The 23019-nt window shown below is 40.8% G+C and overlaps 1 protein-coding gene across 2 annotated transcripts in view; it reads left to right on the forward strand.

Annotated features, from left to right (window-relative positions):
* lama2 (laminin, alpha 2) overlaps positions 1 to 23019 on the forward strand; it is a 364685-nt gene that overhangs the window by 295378 nt on the left and 46288 nt on the right. For both annotated transcript variants that reach the window (XM_059981534.1, XM_059981533.1), the window contains exons 39-45: positions 760 to 920; positions 3663 to 3801; positions 6801 to 6903; positions 12722 to 12838; positions 13165 to 13347; positions 18782 to 18936; positions 19021 to 19164. In XM_059981534.1, coding sequence (XP_059837517.1) covers positions 760 to 920; positions 3663 to 3801; positions 6801 to 6903; positions 12722 to 12838; positions 13165 to 13347; positions 18782 to 18936; positions 19021 to 19164 — 1002 coding nt within the window. The remainder of the gene's footprint in view (positions 1 to 759; positions 921 to 3662; positions 3802 to 6800; positions 6904 to 12721; positions 12839 to 13164; positions 13348 to 18781; positions 18937 to 19020; positions 19165 to 23019) is intronic.

A 23019-nucleotide genomic window follows, 5' to 3' on the forward strand; every position in this document is an offset into this window, starting at 1 on the left:
GACTTGTCCCGCAATTTGATCATGCAGTTCTCGGCAGTGCGCAGCCAAACATATGCAATCAATCTTGCCTGTCATTTCACTGATCAAACACTGGAGGGCAGCTCCAACAGGAGAGGCCAGCCCACCAAAAGAGCATGGATGCCACATTACACTGCCTCCAAAGTCTCCTCTTCTTGACTGCAGCAGCAGGCAAGCCCTCGACTTGAGGCCTAGTGCTCACTACAACCGAAACCACGCTGCCCCCCCCCCCCCATTTTCTGTTGCTCCCCCAAGCAAGGGAAACAGGCGTGTGGCATCTTACATTATTATCGATATCCAACAGGGTCTTGCAATCACAAGAGAAACTTTGAAGACAATCACCCACAGCTGCAGTGTATGCTGCCTTCACACACCATGTCTAGCTCCTCCGCCAACAAGCAACTCTCTAATGGGGTAGACCTTCAGTATCCAAAGTTCTTGGAGTCCAGCATTGTCTTGTGATGATAAAAAAAAGTAATTTAACAAAGAAAAAAAACACCTTTTGTTGATCCCCAAGAGGCCACTGCATCCAAATGCTCTGCCATCTTACTGGGATAAGATAAGCATAAGATTGTCCTTGGAATAGTTTAAAAAGACAGCACATCATTGTGGGCTAAAGATGTACTGTGCTGTACTGTTCTACTTCCAAGTTGCTTATCCATATATTTTCTATATTAATGGATAAGAGTGACAGTTGTTTAGGCTCTTTCTTGTTTGAAGCCTATTTTTTTCCTTCAATAGGAATTAAAGGAGAAAAAGCATATGGAGCCATTAACTACACAGCTAAAGGATAAACTGGATGAATTGTCAGCAGGCATTTATGATGAGAAGCTTCCGGAACTGGTCCTGAGTGCAGAATATCATGCTGCAGTATTGAATGACTCGTCCGCAATCCTGGATGGGTAGATAATTCAACAACTTACATTTTTATCAGTATATTGATGAAGCTTCAAAAGTGATTCAGAGAAGTACAAACAAAAATCGATGCCAGATCAAAGGAAGTGTCTTTGTAAGCTGTGATTTCCAGACAAGCATGTGAGGTAGTGTTTAAGGAGAATCACAGGAACATAAGGAACAAGGGTAGGCTATCTGGAAAATCAAGCTTCCTCTGCCATTCAATGAGATCATGCCTGATCTGGCCAAGGACTCAGCTCCATGTTTCCTTTCTTGCTTTGTCTGACCTCTTCCCCTTCAGCCTTTTACCTTTCCACCTAACACCTCCAAGCTTCTCACTTCAAGAACCCCCACCCACCCACTCAACTTCCCCCTCACCTGAGTTTACCCTATCACCTCCAAGCTTCTCACTGCAGCAACTCCCATCCACCCACTCAACCCCCCCCCTCACCTGACTTCACCTATCCCCCCCCCCCACCTTGTCATTCTGGCTTCTTCCCCCTTTGCTTCCAGGCCTGATGAAGGGTCTCAGCCCAAAATGTCATTATTTATCCATAGATGTTGCGTGACCTGATTTTCTTGTGTTTATGATCAGCTCCACCCAAAGCCTTTTCCCCACGGCTGTTAATTCCCCTACTATACAAAAATCTATCTGGCTGTGTCTTCGATATATTTAATGAAGTAGCAGAGATTGCAGAGACATTGACAATGATCTTTCAAGAATGAATAGATTCTGGCATTGTACAGCATGACTGGAAAATTGCAAATGTTACTCTGCTATTTAAGAGGAGTTGGAGGCAGCAGAAAGGAAACTATATGCTTGTTAGCCTGCCATCAGTGGTTGGGAAGTAGGTGGAATCGATTGTTAGGGATGAAATTATGGAGTACCTGGAGGCACATGACAAGATAGGCCAAAGCCAACATGGTTTCCTGAAAGGAAAATCCTGCTTGACAAACCTACTGCAATTTTTTGAGGAAATTACAAGCAACGTAGACAAAGGAGATGTAGTACATGTGGTGTACTTGGATTTTCAGAAGGCCTTTGACAAGGTGCCGCACATGAGGCTGCTTAGCAAGATAAGAGCCCATGGAGTTACAGTGTGGAGTATTGGCTGATCGGCAGAGAAGAGAGAGGGAATAAAGGGATCCTATTCTGGCTGGCTGCCGGTAACCAGTGGAGTTCCAGGGGGGTCGGTGTAGGGACCACTGCTTTTTATAATGTATGTCGATGATTTGGACAACAGGATTAATGGATTTGTGGCTAAATTTGCCGAAGATACAAAGACAGTTAAAGGAGCAGGTAGTGTTGAGGAAACAGGGAGCCTGCAGAGAGATAGTTTAGGAGAATGGGCAAAGAAGTGGCAAATAAAATGCAATGTTGGAAAGTGTATGGTCATGCACTTTGGTGGAAGAAATAAATGGGCAGAATATTATTTAGATGGGGAGAGAATTCAAAATGCAGAGATACAAAGAGACTTGGGAGTCCTTATGCAGGATACCCTAAAGTTTAACCTCCAGGTTGAGTTGGTTGTGAAGAAGGCCAAAGTAATGTTGGCATTCATTTCTAAAGGTATAGAATATAAGAGCGGGGATGTGATGTTGAGACTCTATAAGGCACTCATGAGACCACACTTGGAGTGCTGTGTGCAGTTTTGGGCTCCTTATTTTAGAAAGGATATGCTGACGTTGGAGAGGGTTCAGAGAAGATTCACAGGAATGATTCCAGGAATGAGAGGGTTACCGTATGAGAACTGTCTGGCAAATCTTGGGCTATATTCCCTGGAGTTCAGGAGAATGAGAGAGGATCTCATAGAAACATTACAAATGTTAAAAGGCCTGAACAGATTAGATATGGCCAAGTTATTTCCCATGATAGGGGAATCTAGGACAAGAGGGCATGACTTCAGGATTGAAGGACGTCCATTTAGAACAGAGATGCAGAGGAATTACTTTAGTCAGAGGGTGGTAAGTCTGTGGAATTTGTTGCCACGAGCAGCTTTGGAGGAGAAGTCATTGGGTGTATTTAAGGCAGAGATAGATAGGTTCTTGATTAGCCAGGGCATCAAAGGGTATAGGGAGAAGGTAGGGGAGTTGAGATGACTGGAATAATTGGATCAGCCAATGATTGAATGGCAGATCAGACTCGATGGGCGGACTTCTGCTCCTATATCTTACTGCTTTCCTGGGCAGAGAGTTCCATCGATTCATGACACTCTGAGGAAAGCAGCTCCTCCTCAAATCTGTCCTGAAACGACTCCCTCTGAGTCTTGAAGCTATGGTACCAGATCACTTGTCATTGGGAATGACTTTCCTGCCTCTATTCTATTTATCCCTTTCATAATTTCATATGCTTTCTGTAAGATTCATTCACATTCTTCAAAATTTCAAGTGAGTATAGTCCCAGATGAATCACTCTTTCCTTATTGGCTAACCCCCTCATTTCTAAAATCAATCTGATAAACGTCCTCTGCAAGGCCTGCAAAACCAATATATCTTTCCTCAAGTAAGGAGACCAGAACAGCTCTCAGTGTTCTAAGCATGGCCTTAATGGCACCCTGTACAGAGAAGTACACCAACTTTTTCACGATTGCTGCTGATTGGTTGTGTGGCAAAATTACAAAATAACTTCCTCATTCCCTTGAAAATAGGCAAACGGCCCAATACTTAGCTTAAAGATATCAAGCATGGAAAAATTCTGTTGTTAATATTGTTGACAGTTCTTTATAAATATAGTTTTCTTTGTACTGCAGCATCCTTGCGGAGGCCAAGAACCTGTCCTTTAATGCGACTGCTGCCTTCAGAGCTTATACTAATATCAAAGAAAAAATCGATCAAGCTGAAAAAATAGCAAAAGAGGCCAAGGACACAGCCAATCAGGCTGTGAGACTGGTAAGAAGAATGGTGCCTCTTGACCCTCGCAAGTCACTGTAAGAAATCTGGCTATTACAATCATGTGCTCTTTGAACCAGTTTACATTCACTCATTTTTCACCTGTAGAAACATTTGTGCAAATAATCAAACCATATATCATACTGTATATTACGTCTTTCCAGTTACCAAGTAACACTTAATACTATGAGTTAAATCAAAGCTAAGTACCCTTATTTTTGTTTCCCACCAACCTTCCTATTTTAACCAATATATAGTACTGTGTAAAAGTCTTCTGCACCCTAGCTACATATAGATATGTGCCTAATATTTTTAGGGAAGGCACTGAGCAGTTTGCTCAAATCGCTATATTAAATCAATGGGAAAACGTGTAAGGAGTGGGTGTCATGTATTGACAGTGGGTCATTACCGTATGAAGAACGTCTGGCAGCTCTTGGGCTGTATTCCCTGGGGTTCAAGAGAATGGGGAGGGGGGATCTCATAAAAATGTTAAAAGGTCTGAACAGATTAGATATGGCAAAGTTATTTCCCATGGTAGGGGAATCTAGGACAAGAGGCCATGGCTTCGGGATTGAAGGACGTCCATTTAGAACAGAGATGTGGAGATTACTTTAATCAGAGGGTGGTAAATCTGTGGAATTTGTTGCCACGAGCAGCTGTGGAGGCCAAGTCATTGGGTGCATTCAAGGCAGAGATAGATAAGTTCTTGATTAGCCAGGGCATCAAAGGATTTGGGGAGAAGATAGGGGGAGTGGGGATGACTGGAGGAATGGGATCAGCCCATGATTGAATGGTGGAGCAGACCCAATGGGCTGAGGCCCAAAGGACGTGCGGAACAGAGGCACCGAATCCTATTGCAACACAAAGGGTGAGAATTTAACAAAGGGGAGAAAAGCTGCTGGAATAGTCGTGAAATGCAGCCACGGAGAGTGGTACAGAAGGTAGCTTTTCAATCTGTCATCCTTGTGCTGGGTTATTGAAAGGGCAGACTTCTTGGCAGAGTGGTTAGTATCCAGGATACATAGATTTATTTAATCTCTTTAATGAGATACAGTGCAGAATAGACCCTTCTGGCCCTTTGAGCCTTGCCACCCAGCTACCCCTGATTTAACCCTAGCCAGTCCATGGGACAATTTTTCAATGACTAATTTACTACCAGCCAGTATATCTTTGGATTGTGGGAGGAAACCCACGTGATCGTGAGAAAAATGTACAAACTCCTTACAGGCAACGTCGGGAATTGGTCCGGGTCGCTAGTACTGTGAAGCGTTGTGCTAACCATTATGCTACCGTGCCGCCCCAGTTAGTCATAGAGAACTAGGGCATAGTAACAAGCCCTTTGGCTCATCTAGTCTGAGTCAACCTGTTTATTTGGCTAGTTCCATCAACCCACAGCCAGAAAATAGCCCTCCATATCCCTCCCAACCAAACTTCTCTTAAATATTGCAGCTGAGCCCGCACCTTCCGCTTCCACTGAGTGAGAGAGTAAAGTAAGAAAAAAAATCAATGAGAGGGTTGAAAGAACTAGATAAGGTGGATGTGGAGAGGCTGTTCCCTCTGGTGTGCATATCCAGAACTGGAGGGCACAGCCTCAAAATTGAGGGATGACCTTTTAGAACAGAAGTAAGGAGGACTTTTTTTTAGCCAAAGAATGGTGAATCTCTGCCACAGACTGCGGTGGAGGCCAAGTCTGTGGGTATACTTAAAGCAACAGTGGATAGATTCCTGATTGGTTGGGGCATCAGGGGATATAGTGAGAGGGCAGGTGTGTGGGGTTGAGTGGGATCCAGGATCAGCCATGATTAAATGGTAGGGTGGACTAGATGGGCTGAATGGAGGTAGAATCTTATCTCATCTGAAAGATATTTAGATGAATACTTTAAGAGCTGTCACCTATGGGACTACAGAGCAAGTGCTAAAATGTGGGATTAGGTTGTATAACTTTCTTTAGTAAATCAGTACAGACATCTATCATAAATTTTCTATGATTCCATCCAATTAGTCCCATTCCTCTGCTCCTTTCCAATCATCCTGAAAAGATTTCTTTTTCAATTACAGTGCTGGGTAAGGTACGTGAAGCAGTTAAAGTGGGATAATTAATACAGATAAATATTGTTAAAATAGCACTCTTTCACTGGAATGCACAGACTCGGTTGTTACTAATACTGTTGAGAGCGTGTTTTTAAATTGGGTAATATCCAAAATAGACTAGTAAATTGAGTGGAACGAAGACCAAATTCCATTCATCACTGCAGCCTTAATGCTGTTCGTCGTTTTGGATTATATGTCGTTATAATGTGAATGAACTGCTGTAGATTCCAGAAGTGTGTTGGATAATAATTTTACATCCATTACAGTCAGAGTCGCAGATCGAAGTTCCTGATCACTGAACCCACTGTCGGCGTCACTCCTTCGCCACACAGCTCATCTGGATTTACAAAATGAAGTTCTTAAGCTGAGCCAAAACCGATTTACCAACGGGGAGGTCAGAATTGTCCGATCGAATTAGAAACGGAAGGAGATAGAGACGGAGAATAAGTAAACAAATAAAGTGTCAAGTACAAGCAAAGAGAAAGAGAGAAAAATGAGGTGCCCGGAGAAAAAGTTTAGCAAGAAAGATGAAGGCACAGTTGGAAATGGAAAGCTCAGATAAGCAGAGTCAGTGAGAGAAGTCCAAAGGAAAGAGAAGGGAGCAGAATTATATGTTGACAGAGAACCAGAAATGCACACAGGAGAGAGAAAATAATCTAAGCACACATAAAGGTAGATGGAGGATCAGGTACTTATTAGATATTAAGAGTAAAAGGAGAATCTTGGCCAAACATCCAAATGAATGTTGCAGACTGTTGTGTCTGACCGCCTAAAGCTACATACGCAATGACAAAATTTTGCTCCAGCCTGTCACTCAGAAATATTATTAGACAACGTCTTTGATGTGATTATATGCCTGCAATCGTTGTAATGCTGCTGGTTGTCGTGATTTGTGTTTCTTTAATCAGGTATCTGGTCCAGATGGATCTATGAAGGATACTGCCAAGAGCTCACTACAGAAGAGTTTTAAACAGTTGAATGAGGCCCAACATGTGGGGGCAGATGTACAGGGTAAGTTTTTTATTTGTAAAATAATATCAGCAAGCTGAGACATTAAATCACACAGTATTATCCCCAGTAATCACCCATTTTAATTCTACTTCCCATTCTGACATGAGATAAAATGTTCTTTACTTTTTTTTTTGTATGGGGAGAGGCTGGGCTTGATGTTCCTCTCTGAATGATTTTGTTTCATGGCTATCTGGAGAATACAAATTTCAGAGTTGTATATGCATACATGCTTTGATAATAAATGAACATGCCGATCCATGGCCTACTCTATTGCCACTATGAGGCCACTCTCAGATTGAAGTAACACCTCGTATTCTGTCTAGGTAATCTCCAAACTGACGGCATGCACATTGATTTCTCTAACTTCCTGTAATGTCTACCCTCCCTCTTTCCTCTGTTCCATTCCCTATACTGACTCCCCTCTTACCCCTTCCCTTCTCATCACCTACACATCACCTCCCTCTGGAGCCCCTCCTACTTTATGTTCCCCCATGTCCCGGTGTCCTCTCCTCATATTCCATCTTCATCAGCCCTTTAACTGTTCCACCTATCACTTCCTATCTTCTCACTTCATCCCTTATCCCTCACCCACCCACCTTCTCTCTCACTTGGCTTCACCTGTCACTTGCCAGCTTGTACTCCTTCTTCTCCCCCCCCCACCTTCTTATTCTGGCATTTCATCCCCACCCCCACCACCACAAACTGCACCCCCTCTCCTTTCCAGTCCTGATGAACGGTCTTGACCCGAAACGTAGACTCCTTATTCCCCTCCATAGATGCTGTCTAACCTGCTGAGTTCCTCCAGCAATCTATGTGTTCTGCTTGAAACATGCTCACCATAGAGAGATGCATATTTCTGAGTCGCTTTGTAACATTCTGTAAATTTAACCAGCCACTTTCTGCCTTGCATTCCTGTGTGACTCAGTCAGTTTCTATATTCTGTGTATTAATTAGTATCTGTTCCACACAATGCCTGTTTTTGAGCAGTATGGGAGAATTTGTCAGGATGGTAAAGGGCCCAGAGTGACGGGCTGGTCTGGTCGAGTTTATTGTCGTGGGCACAAGTTAGGTGAGGTCCAACTAAAGCAGGTTCAGGGGGAAATCTTGCACCTTGGTAGCAATTGTCATTGGGCACTCTGAGATTAACCAGTTCCTCACAGCTCTCTCCTGGGCTGCTACTCCATTAAGTTCAATATTACCTTTTATCCTACAAATTCCTGCCTCAAGTGCTACTGACCTCTCCTTCCCTCATTCCAGAGAGCCACCTATCTTCATTCCCCTGATCCTTGTCAAGTCAAACTTGCCCTGACATCTCAAGGCCCGGGCCTTGATCTACACTAATCTTCCTGAAACTTCCACATTTGGCTCAGATCTTGGTTGCCTCTTCACCCAGCTATCGTCTATGTGACCAATCCAAATAGTCACGGACCATTTGAATGGCCTTGTGATCGTCTGTACATGGGATGCCCTGAATTAAAGCCAGCACTGCTCTCCTGGCCATTGTGCTCAACCCCCAGCTTCTGACCAGTAGCTGTCCCTTTCTACTCCCATGTTCCATCCCTCTGCCACTCTCCAGTCTCACAGCGTCACACAGCACAAAAACAAATCCTTTGTCCTGCTGAATCTATGCTGGCCTCAGCAAGCCATTTAGACTAAACATAAGAATTTCTGCGGGTGCCGGAAATCCAAAGCAACACACGTAAAATGCTGATGGAACTCAGCAGGTCCGGTAGCATCTATGGAAATGAATAAACATTCAACGTTTTGGGCTGAGACCATTCATCAGGACTATTTTAGACTAAGGGATATCATAATGTAGGATTAGACATTGTCTGGTGTCTAATGTCACTAGTTGTCATTGTCATTGTCAATTGTCATTGAAGACAATGACAATGTCTTCATTGTCTAATGTCTAATTAGACATTAGACATTAGTCCCATTATTGTTTATCCTCCAGATTCCCCAGATTCCACCAGTGACCTACACATGAGGGGGCTATTAACAGTGGGTAACAAACCTACTGACCTATGGTTCTATGGGAAGTGGGAGGAACCCTGAACTGCCAGTGGAAATCCATGAGGTCACAGATAACATATGAAGACCCGACACAAAGAGCACCTGAGGTCAAGATTGAACCTGGGTTTCTGAAGCCATGAGATAGTGACTCTACCACCCATGACCAGACTCAGTTATCTCTGGTGCAAAGCACATTTTCATTCCTGTTAAGTGCAAAAAGACTTTAATAATGCCCTTGCCCTTGATCTTTTGGCACAATTGAAGCCAGTAGCAAAGGCCCATGACAAAAGTAATAATTAACAGCCCATTGCTATGACCATCACGTTATAGTACACTCAAATTCCTTACCATAATCACTGAGAGATTTATATTATTTTAAACAAATATATCAAAGCACAAGTAGGTTAAAATTTAAGATCTAATTGTAACTGAGGGGTGACTTTATAGAAATCTTTTAAGCTAATGATAGGGTGGATAGTAAAAGACTTTTCCCCAATGTAGAGGAGACCAAGCCTGAGGAGCATTAATTTGGGATGAGGAAGGCAGGATTTGAAGGGGACATGCAGGACAAGTTTTATACCCAGGGGGTTGTGAGCACATGGAACAGGCTTCAGAGGAAATGGTTGAGGCAACTACAACAGTATCACTTGGATAGAATGTTGAGGAGCAGTGCTGAATGCAGGAAATTGGAGTTGGCTGGGTGGCACCATGGTTAGCATTGGCTCGTCAGGCCAAAGGGCCTGTATCTGTGCTGTATTGCTCTATAACACCTATAAAAATGCATACTTCTGGCATTAGATTAGGTTTGTTTAATTAAAAATTCGGCCAGCATTGTGATTTTTATTGGAGAGCGCAGAGCGTTTGTAAAGATACAGAAATGTTCTGCAGGTTAAAAATAATTTATTTGCTGCCACCTACTGGATGGGCAGTGCCTTCTTTCCAACTGGGAGTGACAGTGTTTTGCGATTGAAAATAATTACACACAATGATAAAATTTGCCTGTTGGTCTGATTGGCCCTATTGAAATTTCCTTGCATACCTGTCAATTTTATGTGGAATATCAAGATAGTATATAATAATGATGCCATATTCATCAATTGCCATTATTGCTAGTATTTTAAAAATACAAAAGATAGAATCATAAAGTGCAAACATAATTATAAAATCACAATTATAAAAGTGTATATTTTCTTTAAACTGGACATTTTTGTTTCTGAAACAAGTGCCAAGATGTACTTGTTTCTGTTGTTGGTCGAAATTATTTACCAAGTCATTTCCTTATTTTTCTCAGTGCTAATATGGGGGACTGAGAACAGAGCTAACTTTTACTCAGCTTTCACCAGTGACCTCATTTTAAGGATGATTCCTGCACATTAATCTACAGAATTACTTTTTGGAACATTGTGGACATGTAAGAGTACATCAGAATGTAATGATTACCTATCAGAGTGAGCTACAGAATTGAGCTTGGTAATTGAGAAAGATGTAATGACTCACAGTTATTTCACCTCTGGTTCCTGTCATGCTCAGACTGCAGCAAGATAAAGTCTGCAGAATGTTTACAGCCCCTCGCTAATACTCAGTACCTGATGTGATATTGTGATTATCACTCCTGATGGTGACCATTATTCCAATTAACCATCAGCTGCGATCTCTTATCGGTATAACCAATCTTTAATATGATGGTGGGTGGTGACCAACCTTTAACCTGACTGAATATTTCTGAATCCTTACAGACCATTTTCTATAGAAAATGTAAAACATTTGTTTTGTTAATAATAAGGTGATATCTTTGATAGTTTTGCTTTCTGGTGACCTAAACTCTATTTTTTAATTACCAAGATATATTAATGGATTTTAAGCTTATTATATCTGAGCTTATTATACCTTGCCGCGGAGTTCTATTTATTTATTTATTGGGTTCAGTGCGGAATAGGCCTTCAAGCCACACCACCCACCAATCACAGCCTAATCATGGGACAATTTATAATCATTAATTAACCAACCAACTGGTACATCTCTGGACTATGGGAGGAAACTGGAGCACCCAGAGGAAACCCACGTGACCACAGGGAGAACATACTAACTCCTTACAGGCAGCAGCAGGATGGGAACGATCTGCAATATAGCTCCATTACAGGATGATGGAGAGGGACCTGCCAACGGCGACATTTATATATCTTAGGTTCTTGAGTAAACAGCCTTTTGGCATCCACTCTGTCATTCTCCGTCAGTATCATCTATGCTTTAATGAGGTCATATGTCATCCTTCTAAATGCCATTGGCTATAAATGTGTGTTACTCAATCCTTCCTCATTTTAGCTGGTAAAGTAGTGCATCAAAGTTCCCTTGACTCCAAGGCAACCAGGTTCACCTAAAATTAGAGTGACCAAAATTACACGCGGTACTCCAAGTGAGATCTCAAAAAGTAATAAACTGATATACTGATTTCTAATTTTCTCTGCCGCAGCGGAGGCTGAGGGGTGATCTGATAAAGCTTTATAAGACTATGGGACGCATGGATAGAGCAAACAGAAAGTATATTTTTTCCACAGGATGTCTCATACCAGAGGCCATGCATTTAAGGTGAAAGGGGGTAAGTTCAAGGGAGATGAGAGAGGCAAGTTTTTTTACACAAAGATTATGCACTATTATGCACTACCTGGGGTGGTGGTAAAGATAGATACAGTATGGACTTTTAAGAAATGTTCAGAAAGACACAAGAATGTGAGGGAAATCGAAGGATATAGACACTGCATATGTAACTCTCACTTCGGCTGGCTGATTAATATAGGGGGTGATAGCCCCCGGCCCGGCCAAACTTAAGAAATCTCATTTGGGTGGGTGCAGCGAGATGTGTCCCCTGTTACAAATCAGTACCACAAAATAACAGACAGTACACAAAATGCGATTCGTCGATTGAACTTTATAATCCTTAATTTGACTACATGGTTAGTAAAGAAACAAAATAAGAGAGAAGGGCCCATTCTCATGAAACAGTCTAATACGCATCATTGGAGCTCACTAAGGCTGTTCGTCCACCATCAACCTCCTCTGATCGTTGCCGACCTTCGGACCCTCACTCCAAAACCACTCCGTCCGAGGTCTACCAAATTTCTCCATTTGCGTCTTCTCTCTTCATCTCTCTCTGGCAAAAGACCGTGCGTTCCCCGGCTCTCAGACACACAAGAAATAGCAACGTCCCGCTCAAGGGCTAACATGCCCCATTATCTCTAGTCATAACCCAAACATTTCTGCTACAGTAAAACCATTAACTTAGCAGTGGAACATTACAGAGAAGCCATTACATTAGCAGTGAAACTTTACAGCGTGTTACGTGTAGATAGAAGGAATTAGTTTAGTTGGAACTTTAATTACTAATTGAATTGGCTCAGTACAACATTGTGGGCCATAGGGCTTATCCTGTGCTGTACTGTTCTATATTCTAATCACAGCCCAACTCAACTCTACCCTAATCCAAACTTCTGATCACTCAGAGTTCAAGGTTGTATATTTTCCAGCAACAGTTAACAGGTAGTGATTTGAGGTGAGGGCCTGTTGATGTTTCAGCTTCATTGCTGTTTGCCTTTTGCTCGTCTCATTTGAGATCTTCAAACTCAGTACTGATCATGGCATCAAATTGCCACTTGCCTTGTCCAAATGATTAATCATCGAGTCACTCAGAGCTTCCACCATTGTACTATGACCTGAATAACTCAACAATATCATTAGAAATGCTTTGATTAGCTCAAAGCTGATCACTGCGGATGCCCTGTTTTGAAATGTGCTTATTGTTTTTCAGAAAGAGAAGATGACTTGAAAAATTTACAAAATAGGCTGAAGGATGGTGCAATGAAAAATAAAAACATGATGAAAGCCTTGAATGAAAGTCTTGCAAAACTTAGTGCCATTCCTGATGGTAAGTTTTAAAATATGTGGTTTCAAACGTGAGCTGTTTTTAGGGTAAGATTTACAGCAATAATTAGCATTCAGAACATGTTCACAAATTCTTCTTTAATTATGTGCCATAACCACATTGACAAACAGTGTATTAAATCATGACCAACGTATACACACTTTTGGATTAAACTTCCCGATAAAAACACAAACTCAGAAACTTATACTTTTACTATCTCCTTTCTGTTGATTGTTTATGGAATTGTAATCAGTTCTTGTCTACACCAGAAGTAGCATTACCATGAGTAGTTACAACTAAGCCATGTGTCTGCTTCATTGAAATAACAGATGCAAAGTTCAAGATACAAGCAGCTAAAGACAAAGCAAAACAGGCAAATGATACAGCAAATGCAGTGCTGGCAGAAATAAAAAACTTGAACCAGAATTTACTTGGATTGCAGGACAACTGCAGTAAGTTGAAAGATGATGTTGCCAGAGCAAATGCTGCCATTAATACTCCAGCTAAAACAAGTAAGTTCCCATTCTGTTATCCCATGTCTTTAAGCAAAAGATGCACAATAACACAATTATCATGATCAATCTTTTTCTTCTCCTCTCCTAATCAGCAATGTTTTTAAAAGTATTCTTTGTATTTGTAATAATTACTAAACAGAAAAGAGTATTTCCCCCTACTTACAGAGTCCAGAGGTATGATAACTCTGATGTCGTTAAAACTGATTTTAGGGTATCTCTACCTGATTTCCACTGAGCATATTTCAAAATATATGTCTGTCCTTTGTTCATTCATGGGAAGTGGATGTTTGTTGCCTAGCCCTCCATTTACCTTTAAGAAGATGGTTGTGAACCAGGATGTAATGAAGGGTCTCAGCTTGAAAGGTCAGCTGTTCAGCCCTCTCCATAAATGCTGTCTGACCTGCTGAATTCCTCTAGCATTTTGTGTGTGTTACTCGGTAATTTCAGCATCTATGCCCAAAGATGATGGATTTCCAAGTCAGGATGGTGTGGACTCAGAAAATTTACAGCCTGGCATGAGGCTAAGCACTGTATTGTATTTATTCTGAACTAATATATAATACAACAGCACCTTCTGGCTCTTGCTCAGTAACCTTGTCACAGCTCTGACTACACATCTAAGAATGTTTTAAAGTGTGGTGAGGATTTCTGCTTTTATTATGTTCAAGGTTTATTGTCATAAGCGTACATATTGAGGCATGAATGGTATGAAAAGTAACTTTATGCAGCAGCACAGTACAAATATGTAAACATAAACTTAAATTAATTTATACCTAATTTTTATGACAAAATAAACATAAGAACATTAGTGCAAGTTGAGAGAGAGAGAGAGAGAGAGAGAGAGAGAGAGAGAAAATAAGCTGAGTTAGTGTTAGGGACAGGTCAGTTGAAGAATCTAATGGCAGTGTTGGTCAAGCTGTTGCTAAACCCTTAAGGTGTGGTCTTCAGGCTCCTGTATCTCCTGCCTGATGAATGCAAGGCCAGGATGGTGAGGATCCTTGGGAATGGATGTTGCCTTGCTGAGACACCAACTCCTATAGATGCCGTCACTGGTGAGGAGAGTGGTACCCATGATGGAACTGGCTGAGGCCACGAATGTCTGTAGTTTCCTGTGTTCCTGGGCACTGGATTTCCCATACCAGGCTCTGATGCAACCAGTCAGAGTGCTTTTTACTGCTTGTAAGAGTTTTCACCAATGTGCCGTATTTCCTTAAACTTCTATGAAAGTAGAGAAACTACAATGTCTTCTTTGTTGTATCTATGTCCTCATCTTTGTTGGAAAATGCATGGTCATGCACTTTGGTAGTACAACTAAATGCACAGGCTATTTTCTAAGTGGGGAGAAACTCCAAGGATTTGAGATACAAAGAGTCTTGGGAGTCCATGTGCAGAGCACCCTAAAGGTTAACTTGCAGGTTGAGTCAGTGGTGAGGAAGGCAAATGTAATGTATTTTAAGAGGTCTAGAATACAAGAGCAGGGATATGAATGTGAGACTTTTATAAGACACTGGTAAGGCCTCGCCTTGAGTATTGTGAACAGTTTACAGCTCCTCATCTAAGAAAAGATGTGCTGGCATTGGAGAGGGTTCAGAGGAGGTTCCAAGGACGATTCTGGGAATGAAAGGGTTATCATACAAGGAACGTTTGATAGCATTGGGTCTGTATGCGCTGGAATTTAGAAGGATGGAAACCTTTTGAATGTTGAAAGCCTAGACAGAGTTGATGTGGAAAGGATATTTCCCATAGTGGGGGAGCCTCAGGCAAGAGAAAACAGCCTCAGGATAGAGGGGCGCGCATTTCAAAAAGAGATGCAGAAAAATGTCTTTAGCTAGAGGGTGGTGAATTTGTGGAATTTATTACCACAGGCAGCTGTGGAGGCCAAGTTGTCTGTATTTAAGGTGAAGCTTGATAGGTTCTTGATTGGACACGACATCAAAGGTTACGGGGAGAAGGCTGGGGTGTGGGGCTGAGGAGGGGAAAAAAGGTATCAGCCATGATTGAGTGATGCAGCAGGCTCTCAGCAAGTGGCCTATTTCTGCTCCTATGTCTTATGATCTGACCGTCTAACGTGTTGGGCCCAGGATACATCATCTGAGATGCTGACATCCAGGAACTTGAAGCTTACCATATTTTCAGGCAGGGAGTTCCAGATACCTACCACACGCTAGATGAAAACCACTATTGCATCTCCTTTCTAATCTTTCTACTAACTGCTTCAATCTTAAAGTTTCATATTTAAGATTTCATATTTAAATTTGCTGATGACCCCAGTGTAGTGGATAGTGTAGGGGTAGTGACAACTCAGCATATAGAAAATCTGGCTGAGTGCTGCCAAAACAGCAAACTCTCACTCAATGTCTGCAAAATCGAAGTGCTGATTATTAACTACAGGAAGAGGAAACCAGAGATCCTTGAGACAGTTCTCAACAGTAGATTAGAGGTTTAGAGAGTCAGCACCTTTAAATTCCTCAGCATTATCATTTCAGAAGAACCATGCTGGGTCCAGCATGGAAATGCCAGGACAAAGAAGGGATTACAGCACCTCTGCTTCAAAATTTGCACCGATTCAACATGTCCTCAAAAATTCTGACAAACTTCTATTGATGGGCTGTGGAGATTATACTGACTGGTTGTACATTGGCCTGGTATCCGGATACAAATACCTTTGAATGGGGGGAAAAAACTGCAAAAAGTAGTGGGTACAGCCCAGTTCCTCTCAGGTAAAGCCCTCCCTACCATTGAACACATCTACGCCTAGGACTGTGACAGGAAAGCAGCATCCATTGTCAAGGACCCCTACCATCTCTTCTCGCTGCTGCCATCAGGAAGAAGGTACTGGAGTCTCAAGTCCCACCCCACCAGGTTCAGGAACAATTATAACCGTCAGGCTCTGGAACCAGAGTGGACAACTTCACTCACCCCAACGGTGAACTGATTCCACAACCTATGGACTCACTTTTAAGGATTCGACAACTTGTGTTCTTGATAATTACTGTTCGTTTAAGTATTTTTTTTTTCCTTTTTGTATTTGCACACTGGTTGTATTTCTGGCTCTGTCATGTGAGGTTTATTTTTCATTGATTCTATTGTGTTTCCTTCTATTACCGTGAATGCCAGCAAGGAAGAGAGTCTCAGAGTTGTATACAGTGAGATACACTGTATGTACTTTAACAAATTAACTACTTTGAACTTTTTACTCCTCTTGTGAGGTCTATAAAGCCACAAGGGACCTAAATAGAGAAAATAGGAAGGGCTATTTCTGAATAGCTTTCCTATATACATTTTAGATAGTTCATCACAATTTTATTCACCTCAGTCAAACATCTCTTCAGCCCTCTCTGTTCCTACACTTTCCACCCCTCTAACTAATCCAGTTTACCCATATTTCAGGGAATATTCAAAATGCCTTTTTTTTTCTGAATTTGTTCTTTCTAAAAGTAGGACTTTGAAATATGAACATTGAAGAAAGCCTCAGCACTTTTTTCACATGTTCACTAAATAGCAATCCCTTTGTCTCACATGGATATTATCAGCTTCATCTTTCACATTCCAAGTTTTTTTTTAAAGTTTGTAAGATTTTAACTGTCTTTCTCATTTGCTATTCTGAACCACTTTATTTTTCTTATATTGCCTTCTGTCAGTCTAGTCTGAGCCTCCATCTTATTTCTGGAACCCTTGGTGGATATGCAGATATCTCAAAGGTAGATTTACAAATCCTTGCCGCCAACACAGCTTAACTCACCTGCCAGCAGTACAAATCAAACATGTGACTTTCGGTGCCTTAAATTCTGTGACTAGCAAAATCTAAGCATACGTGAGAAAGTCTGCAGATGTTGGAAATCCAAAGCAACACACACACAATGCTGGAGAAACCCAGCAGGTCAGGCAGTGTCGATGGAAGAGAATAAGCTGTCGGTGTTTGGACCCTCCCGGCCGGCTTCACCTATCACCTTCCAGCGAGCCGACAGTTTATTCATTTCCATTGATGCTGCCTGACCTGCTGAGTTCCTCCGACATTTTGTGTGTGTTGTTTTTGACAGTATATCTACCTGAAGACCTAATCTGTGTTCCCAGTGGATAAACTCAATGAATTCACAAAATTACACTTCACTGTCAGTATTTAATATTATTCTAAAATCAGTGATGGATTCTACAACAGTTAATGATTTATTTTTATTTTTGGAATGGTTTAGAGATTTATGAACAAGCATGTCAAAGTAACCAAATACACGTGACAAACATTGCCCCATGCATCAAAAAGTACAATCGTTTGCAGATTCCCATGAGAATTCACTAGACACTTGTTTCAGATGTAATTTTCAATCCAGTTTGGAACAAAATTATCATTCGGCTCCAAATGAGATGAGTACACCTTGTGTACACAAATTGCTGTTGTCACAATGATCCGGCGGCCCAGTAGTGTCGTGGTTAGCACGAAGCTTTACGGTATAGGTGACTGGGTTCAATTCCTGCTGCTGCCTGTACGAAGTTTGCTTGTTCTCCCCTTGACCCCATGGAGTTCCTCCAGATGCTCCGGTTTCTTCCCACAGTCCAAAGACATACTGGTTGGTCGGTTAATTGGTCATTGTAAATTGTCCCTTGATTAGGCTAGGATGAAATTGGGGGATAGCTGGGCAGCGTGGCTCAATGGGCCAGAATGGCCTATTCTGTGCTGTATCTCAGCAAAAAAGAGAGTTCATTGTTCAAATGAAACTGCCAGAACTGAGTAAGATGCATGTTTGGAGGAGATATGCGTGTGACCAAGAAAATTCAGTTATTAATCATTCACAACTCTATTAAGTGGGCCTTTGCGAAGTTTAAAGATCGCACTTTCTGAGAGATTAGTAAATTTTTATTGAGGTAGATTGGCAGAGACTTTGGGCACTTCTAATATAATTAATCTTCAAGTTTCTGCAGGTACCTCTTTAATCTAAAGATTAAATTAGATTCCAAACTGCTTACTGATCTGTAAATGTGTGGTGAAAAGACTGAGTTGGGGGACAAAGCCCACTTTGCTGATTAAGCACGTGTATTCTGTATAGGCTGAGAAACATGAATGATACTTTGTGTCCTGGATTGGTTGGCATGATGGTGCAGCAGTCAGAATTATCGCCTCTTCACACGAGACATAGATTCAATCCTGACTTTGGGTACTGCCTACTGAGATGTTTGAACATTCTTTTTGCGATTGTGCAAGTTTTCTACAATTGCTCCAAATTCACCCCCCCCCCCATGTTTTTCCCTGCTCTTGTATTCTAGATGTCACAGAGGTAAGGGGAAATAGAATGAATATGATTGGTCCCCTGGAGCCAGCATGGATGGTGGGACAAATGATCTGCTTCTTTGACTTGAGAAATAAGAGATAAGATAATTCTGACAAGATAGTACAACCGATCAGTTTATGTATCTTTTTTTTTCTTTCTGTCTGCAGTTGCAGATGCTGATATGAAAGTTAAAGAGTTAGAAGAGAAAGCAAATACTTTGCTGGATAAACTGAAGCCTATCAAAAATCTACAGGACGGAATTAAAACAAATATTACTCACATCAAAGAGCTAATAAATCAAGCTCGAAAACATGCTAACTCTGTGAGTAGCAGGACAAATATAAATTCAATCTTCCTTTATCTTTCATGCACCGTTTCACTAGCTAATTGTTCTCTCTTGTTTTAGATCAAAGTTTCCGTGTCATCTGGTGGAGACTGTATCCGCACATATCGACCAGACATTAAGAAAGGGGCCTACAATTCTATTGTTCTGAATGTAAAGACTTCAGAGCTTGAGAATCTATTATTTTACCTTGGAAGTGCCAAATATGTGAGTGCATTTCTCCAGAACTCATAGGTCATCTAACATACTGTCTTGGAAGTAATTGTTAATGCCGAACAACATTTTAGATGATCCTGTGCAGCATTTCCAGTGTTGGCACAGTTTGTGATAACTACATTTGTGCAGAATATGCTGCTGTGTCTGATAATGGAAGATTAGTTTATGTGGATTTTTCATTTGGTGTTTTAACTGTATCAGAAATAGGGAGCCACAATTTTATATGGTGCTGATCAGATGGGTGTTTCTGACTACACATTGACAACATCTTGGATTTGCCAGACCGATAGAGCGTGGGCTCTCGGTGGCACTTGAGTGGGAAAATACTCTACAGCAATGGAAAAAAATGTAAATAGAAGCATCATTCTCAGCACTAATTCCAGAATTGTCATCGGAGTGTTCTCTGTATGTGCAAAGTGCACACACCACTACATCTCATTTTAGAATACATAATGGAGGGTGAGTTTTTATTCCAACTGACTTACACTGGAAGAGAGGGTGCTAGAACTGAGCCAAGATGAGCATTTGAATTAATAGAAAAATGTGTAACTAAATAAGGCAATAAACTGAAAATTAAAAAAGGAGGTATACGATAAAGTTTGGCCAATAAGTGTTTGTCACTTAGGTTAGTAGAATGGTAGATAATAGTATGTGTAGCTAAATGTAGAGAATTGCAAAGTAACACATTTTGTGAATAACACAAAGGAGAGTACACACAATGGAGAGATTATAGAAATTGTCAGTGGAAAGATTTCCAGAGAGTCAAATGCACAATTTCCTGAAGCTCTGAGCGCAGGTTAGAGGGTGTAACTGGAGAGTAGGTTTTCTAAATGGTGAGGTTAGATATCAAAATCAAATAATTTTTGGATAAGACATTTTTGTAAAAATTGGGTATCACATTTATAGAGGACTGTTGGGTGGTTGAAATTGTGCTGCATACATTTACCAAGATGGCATCAGAGCTGAACATTATGCCTATGACCACAATGTGATATGGTTAGCTTTTATGTTAACACAGGATGAGATTTAACCAGTTTGTTCCTCAAATCATAAATGTTATAACAAGCTGAATAAGGAAGAATTGTGTTTTTCAGTTATAAAGCCGGCTAAAAGGAGCCATCAATTAGAAACTTTTACTTTGAGTTGAGTGCTGTAAGGGGACATTTATGGGGAAAAGAATATACAAATTTTACCACCTTAGAAATGAATTTGTCTCCCTCTTTTGACTGAACATTTGAATTGCAATGTCCTTTTGTTGACATCTGTTAATGAATGAAGGGAAGGAACATATGGTTTCAAAGCCTCATTATGTGCCTTCAGCAACTTTTATATCATTGTACTTAATATTACTGAGGAAACTGAGACCAATAATATGCAAATATTAATTGTACCAAATAAGCAACACATACACTATCAACAATTCTATCCAATTCTTACTGTATCAACTATAACTAGTCATAAGGTTCAAGATTATTTATTGACATTTCCACGACACGAGTGTAAAGGAGAATGAAATCATTGTTACTCCAGATTTGATACAGCACAAAAAAACAGAATAAAATAAAGAACATAATAACTTTAAAAAAATACATGAAATATAGATGCAGAAGATAGCTTATATGCATAGATTGATTGTATGTCCATAAAGTGGCGCTGGGCACAACATCTGTATATAAGATGACTCTGACAGGAAATGATAAAGTAGTGGCGGTGGCGGTGGCGGCGGTGGTGGGGTGAGTTAGTGGGTGGATCAGCCTTACTGCTCAGGGAAAGTAACTGTTTTTGAGTCTGGCAGTCTGGGTGTGGATTTTACAAAGCTTCTTCCCTGATGGGTGTGGATCCATCACCCATCATTCACAAAATGAACAGAACATATTGATATTACATATATTTTGATATAATGTATAAAACGGCACACCTCAATCCAAATGGAAAACATTTGAACCCTTTGAATTCTCTGGTCAATCTATGAATATTATCTTTTATCTTTTAAATCTAATTGACAGAAAATAATGAAAAATACTAAGACCTGAGGAAATCTACACACGTTTCAAATTTTACTCTCACAGCACAAATAAGGCACGATAGCATAGCTGATAGAGCTCCAGAGAACCGGTTTCAGTTCTAACCTCTGGAGCTATCTGTGTGGAATTTGTATGTTTTCCATGTGACAATGAGGTTTTCCACTGGCTATTCCAGGTTCCTGCACATTCCAAAGATGAGTAGTTTGGTTGGTAAATTGACCATCGTCCAATGACCCAAGATGGTTGGTAAAATCTGGAAGAATTGAGGGAATTTGAGGAGAATGAAATGAGATTCATGTAGGCTTAATGGTCAGCACAGACTGGGTGGGCCAAAGAATCTCTTTCTCTGCCCCTTGATTTTCTGTCTCACAGAAGGTGCCACTGCTACATGGTATAAGCAACTTTAATGATTCTGTACTCCCAGCAGAGTTCAAGTTAGCAGCAAAGCCACAGCATTTTATCACAAGTTCTCAGACTACCTTCTGTTTGATTACAGTTTGCATTTTTCTGTCTTTTTCCACATCTCCAAGGTATCCAAAATGTTTCTTTGTCAAGAAAATACATTTAAAGTGGGGTTGTGTCAATAATGACACACAGATTACACAAAACAAGAAACCACTGACAGCAGTGATTCATAAGAACATAAGAAATAGGAGCAGGAGTAGGCCATCCGGCCCATCAAGCCTTCCTAACCGTTCAATAAGATCATGGCAGATCTGTCTGTAAACTCAGCTCCATCTACCTGCCTTTTCCCCATAACCCTTAATTCCCCTACTATGCAAAAATCCATCTAACTGTATCTTAAATATATTTAGTGAAGAAGCTTCAACTGCTTCCCTGGGCAGAGAATTCCACAGATTCACCACTCTTTGGGAAAAACAGTTTCTCCTCATCACTGTCCTTAAATCTCTCCACTGAATCTTGAAGCAATGTCCCCTAGTCTCACCTACCAATGGAAACAACTTTCCTACTTCTATCTTATCTATCCCTTTCACTTAAATCAGAAATGTTAACTGGTTAACATCTTCCCTCTTCTTATCTGGTTAGAGGGTAGACAGGTTCTTGAAATAGGGAACCTTTGACAGTGATACACTCCCTGATCAGTTATTTAATGTTCTATTCTAAAAATAAGTACTGTATATTCACAAATTTCATGGAGCTTCGATCCTCAACTTTCTGACTACATGAATATATCCTTGAATAATTAAACATTTTAAAGCCAAGATGAGACAGTTCCAATCACATAAAAAAGCAAAATACTGTTTTTTTTCCATCCATTTTATTCAATGTTTAGTGTTAGTATTTCTACTGAGCTGTCTTATTTGTGCATAAGAAACTATCTGAATGGCTTTGATCCAGCTATGCTGCATATTGGAGATGAATGAAAGCACATTTTAAGAAATGTGTTACACCTCTTTTTCGCATTTAAAAATTATTTATAAATTTTCACCCTACTGCCTCTTTGAAGGTCAATTAATTAAAGTTTTAATATGGTTTCTAAATTATTGGAGCGACACGTTAGTGTAGCGGTCAGCACAGCACTTAACAGCTCCAGCTGTAAAAATCGATCAGGGTTCAAATCCTGCTGGCGTTTGTAAGGAGTTGGTATATTCCGTGTGGTTTTCCTCCAGATGCTCCTGTTTCCTCTCACAGTCCAAAGGTACGGGTTTGGGTTAGTAGGTTGTGGGCGTGCACAGTTGGATTCGGAAGCGAGGCAACGCTTATGAGCTTCCCCAAGATCATCCTAGGATGCAAACGGTGTATTTCACAATATGATTTGATGTACATGCGACAGATAAAGCTGATTTTAATCTTTATCCCT

This window comes from Hypanus sabinus, chromosome 10, assembly GCF_030144855.1.
Source record: "Hypanus sabinus isolate sHypSab1 chromosome 10, sHypSab1.hap1, whole genome shotgun sequence".
Taxonomy (NCBI): domain Eukaryota; kingdom Metazoa; phylum Chordata; class Chondrichthyes; order Myliobatiformes; family Dasyatidae; genus Hypanus; species Hypanus sabinus.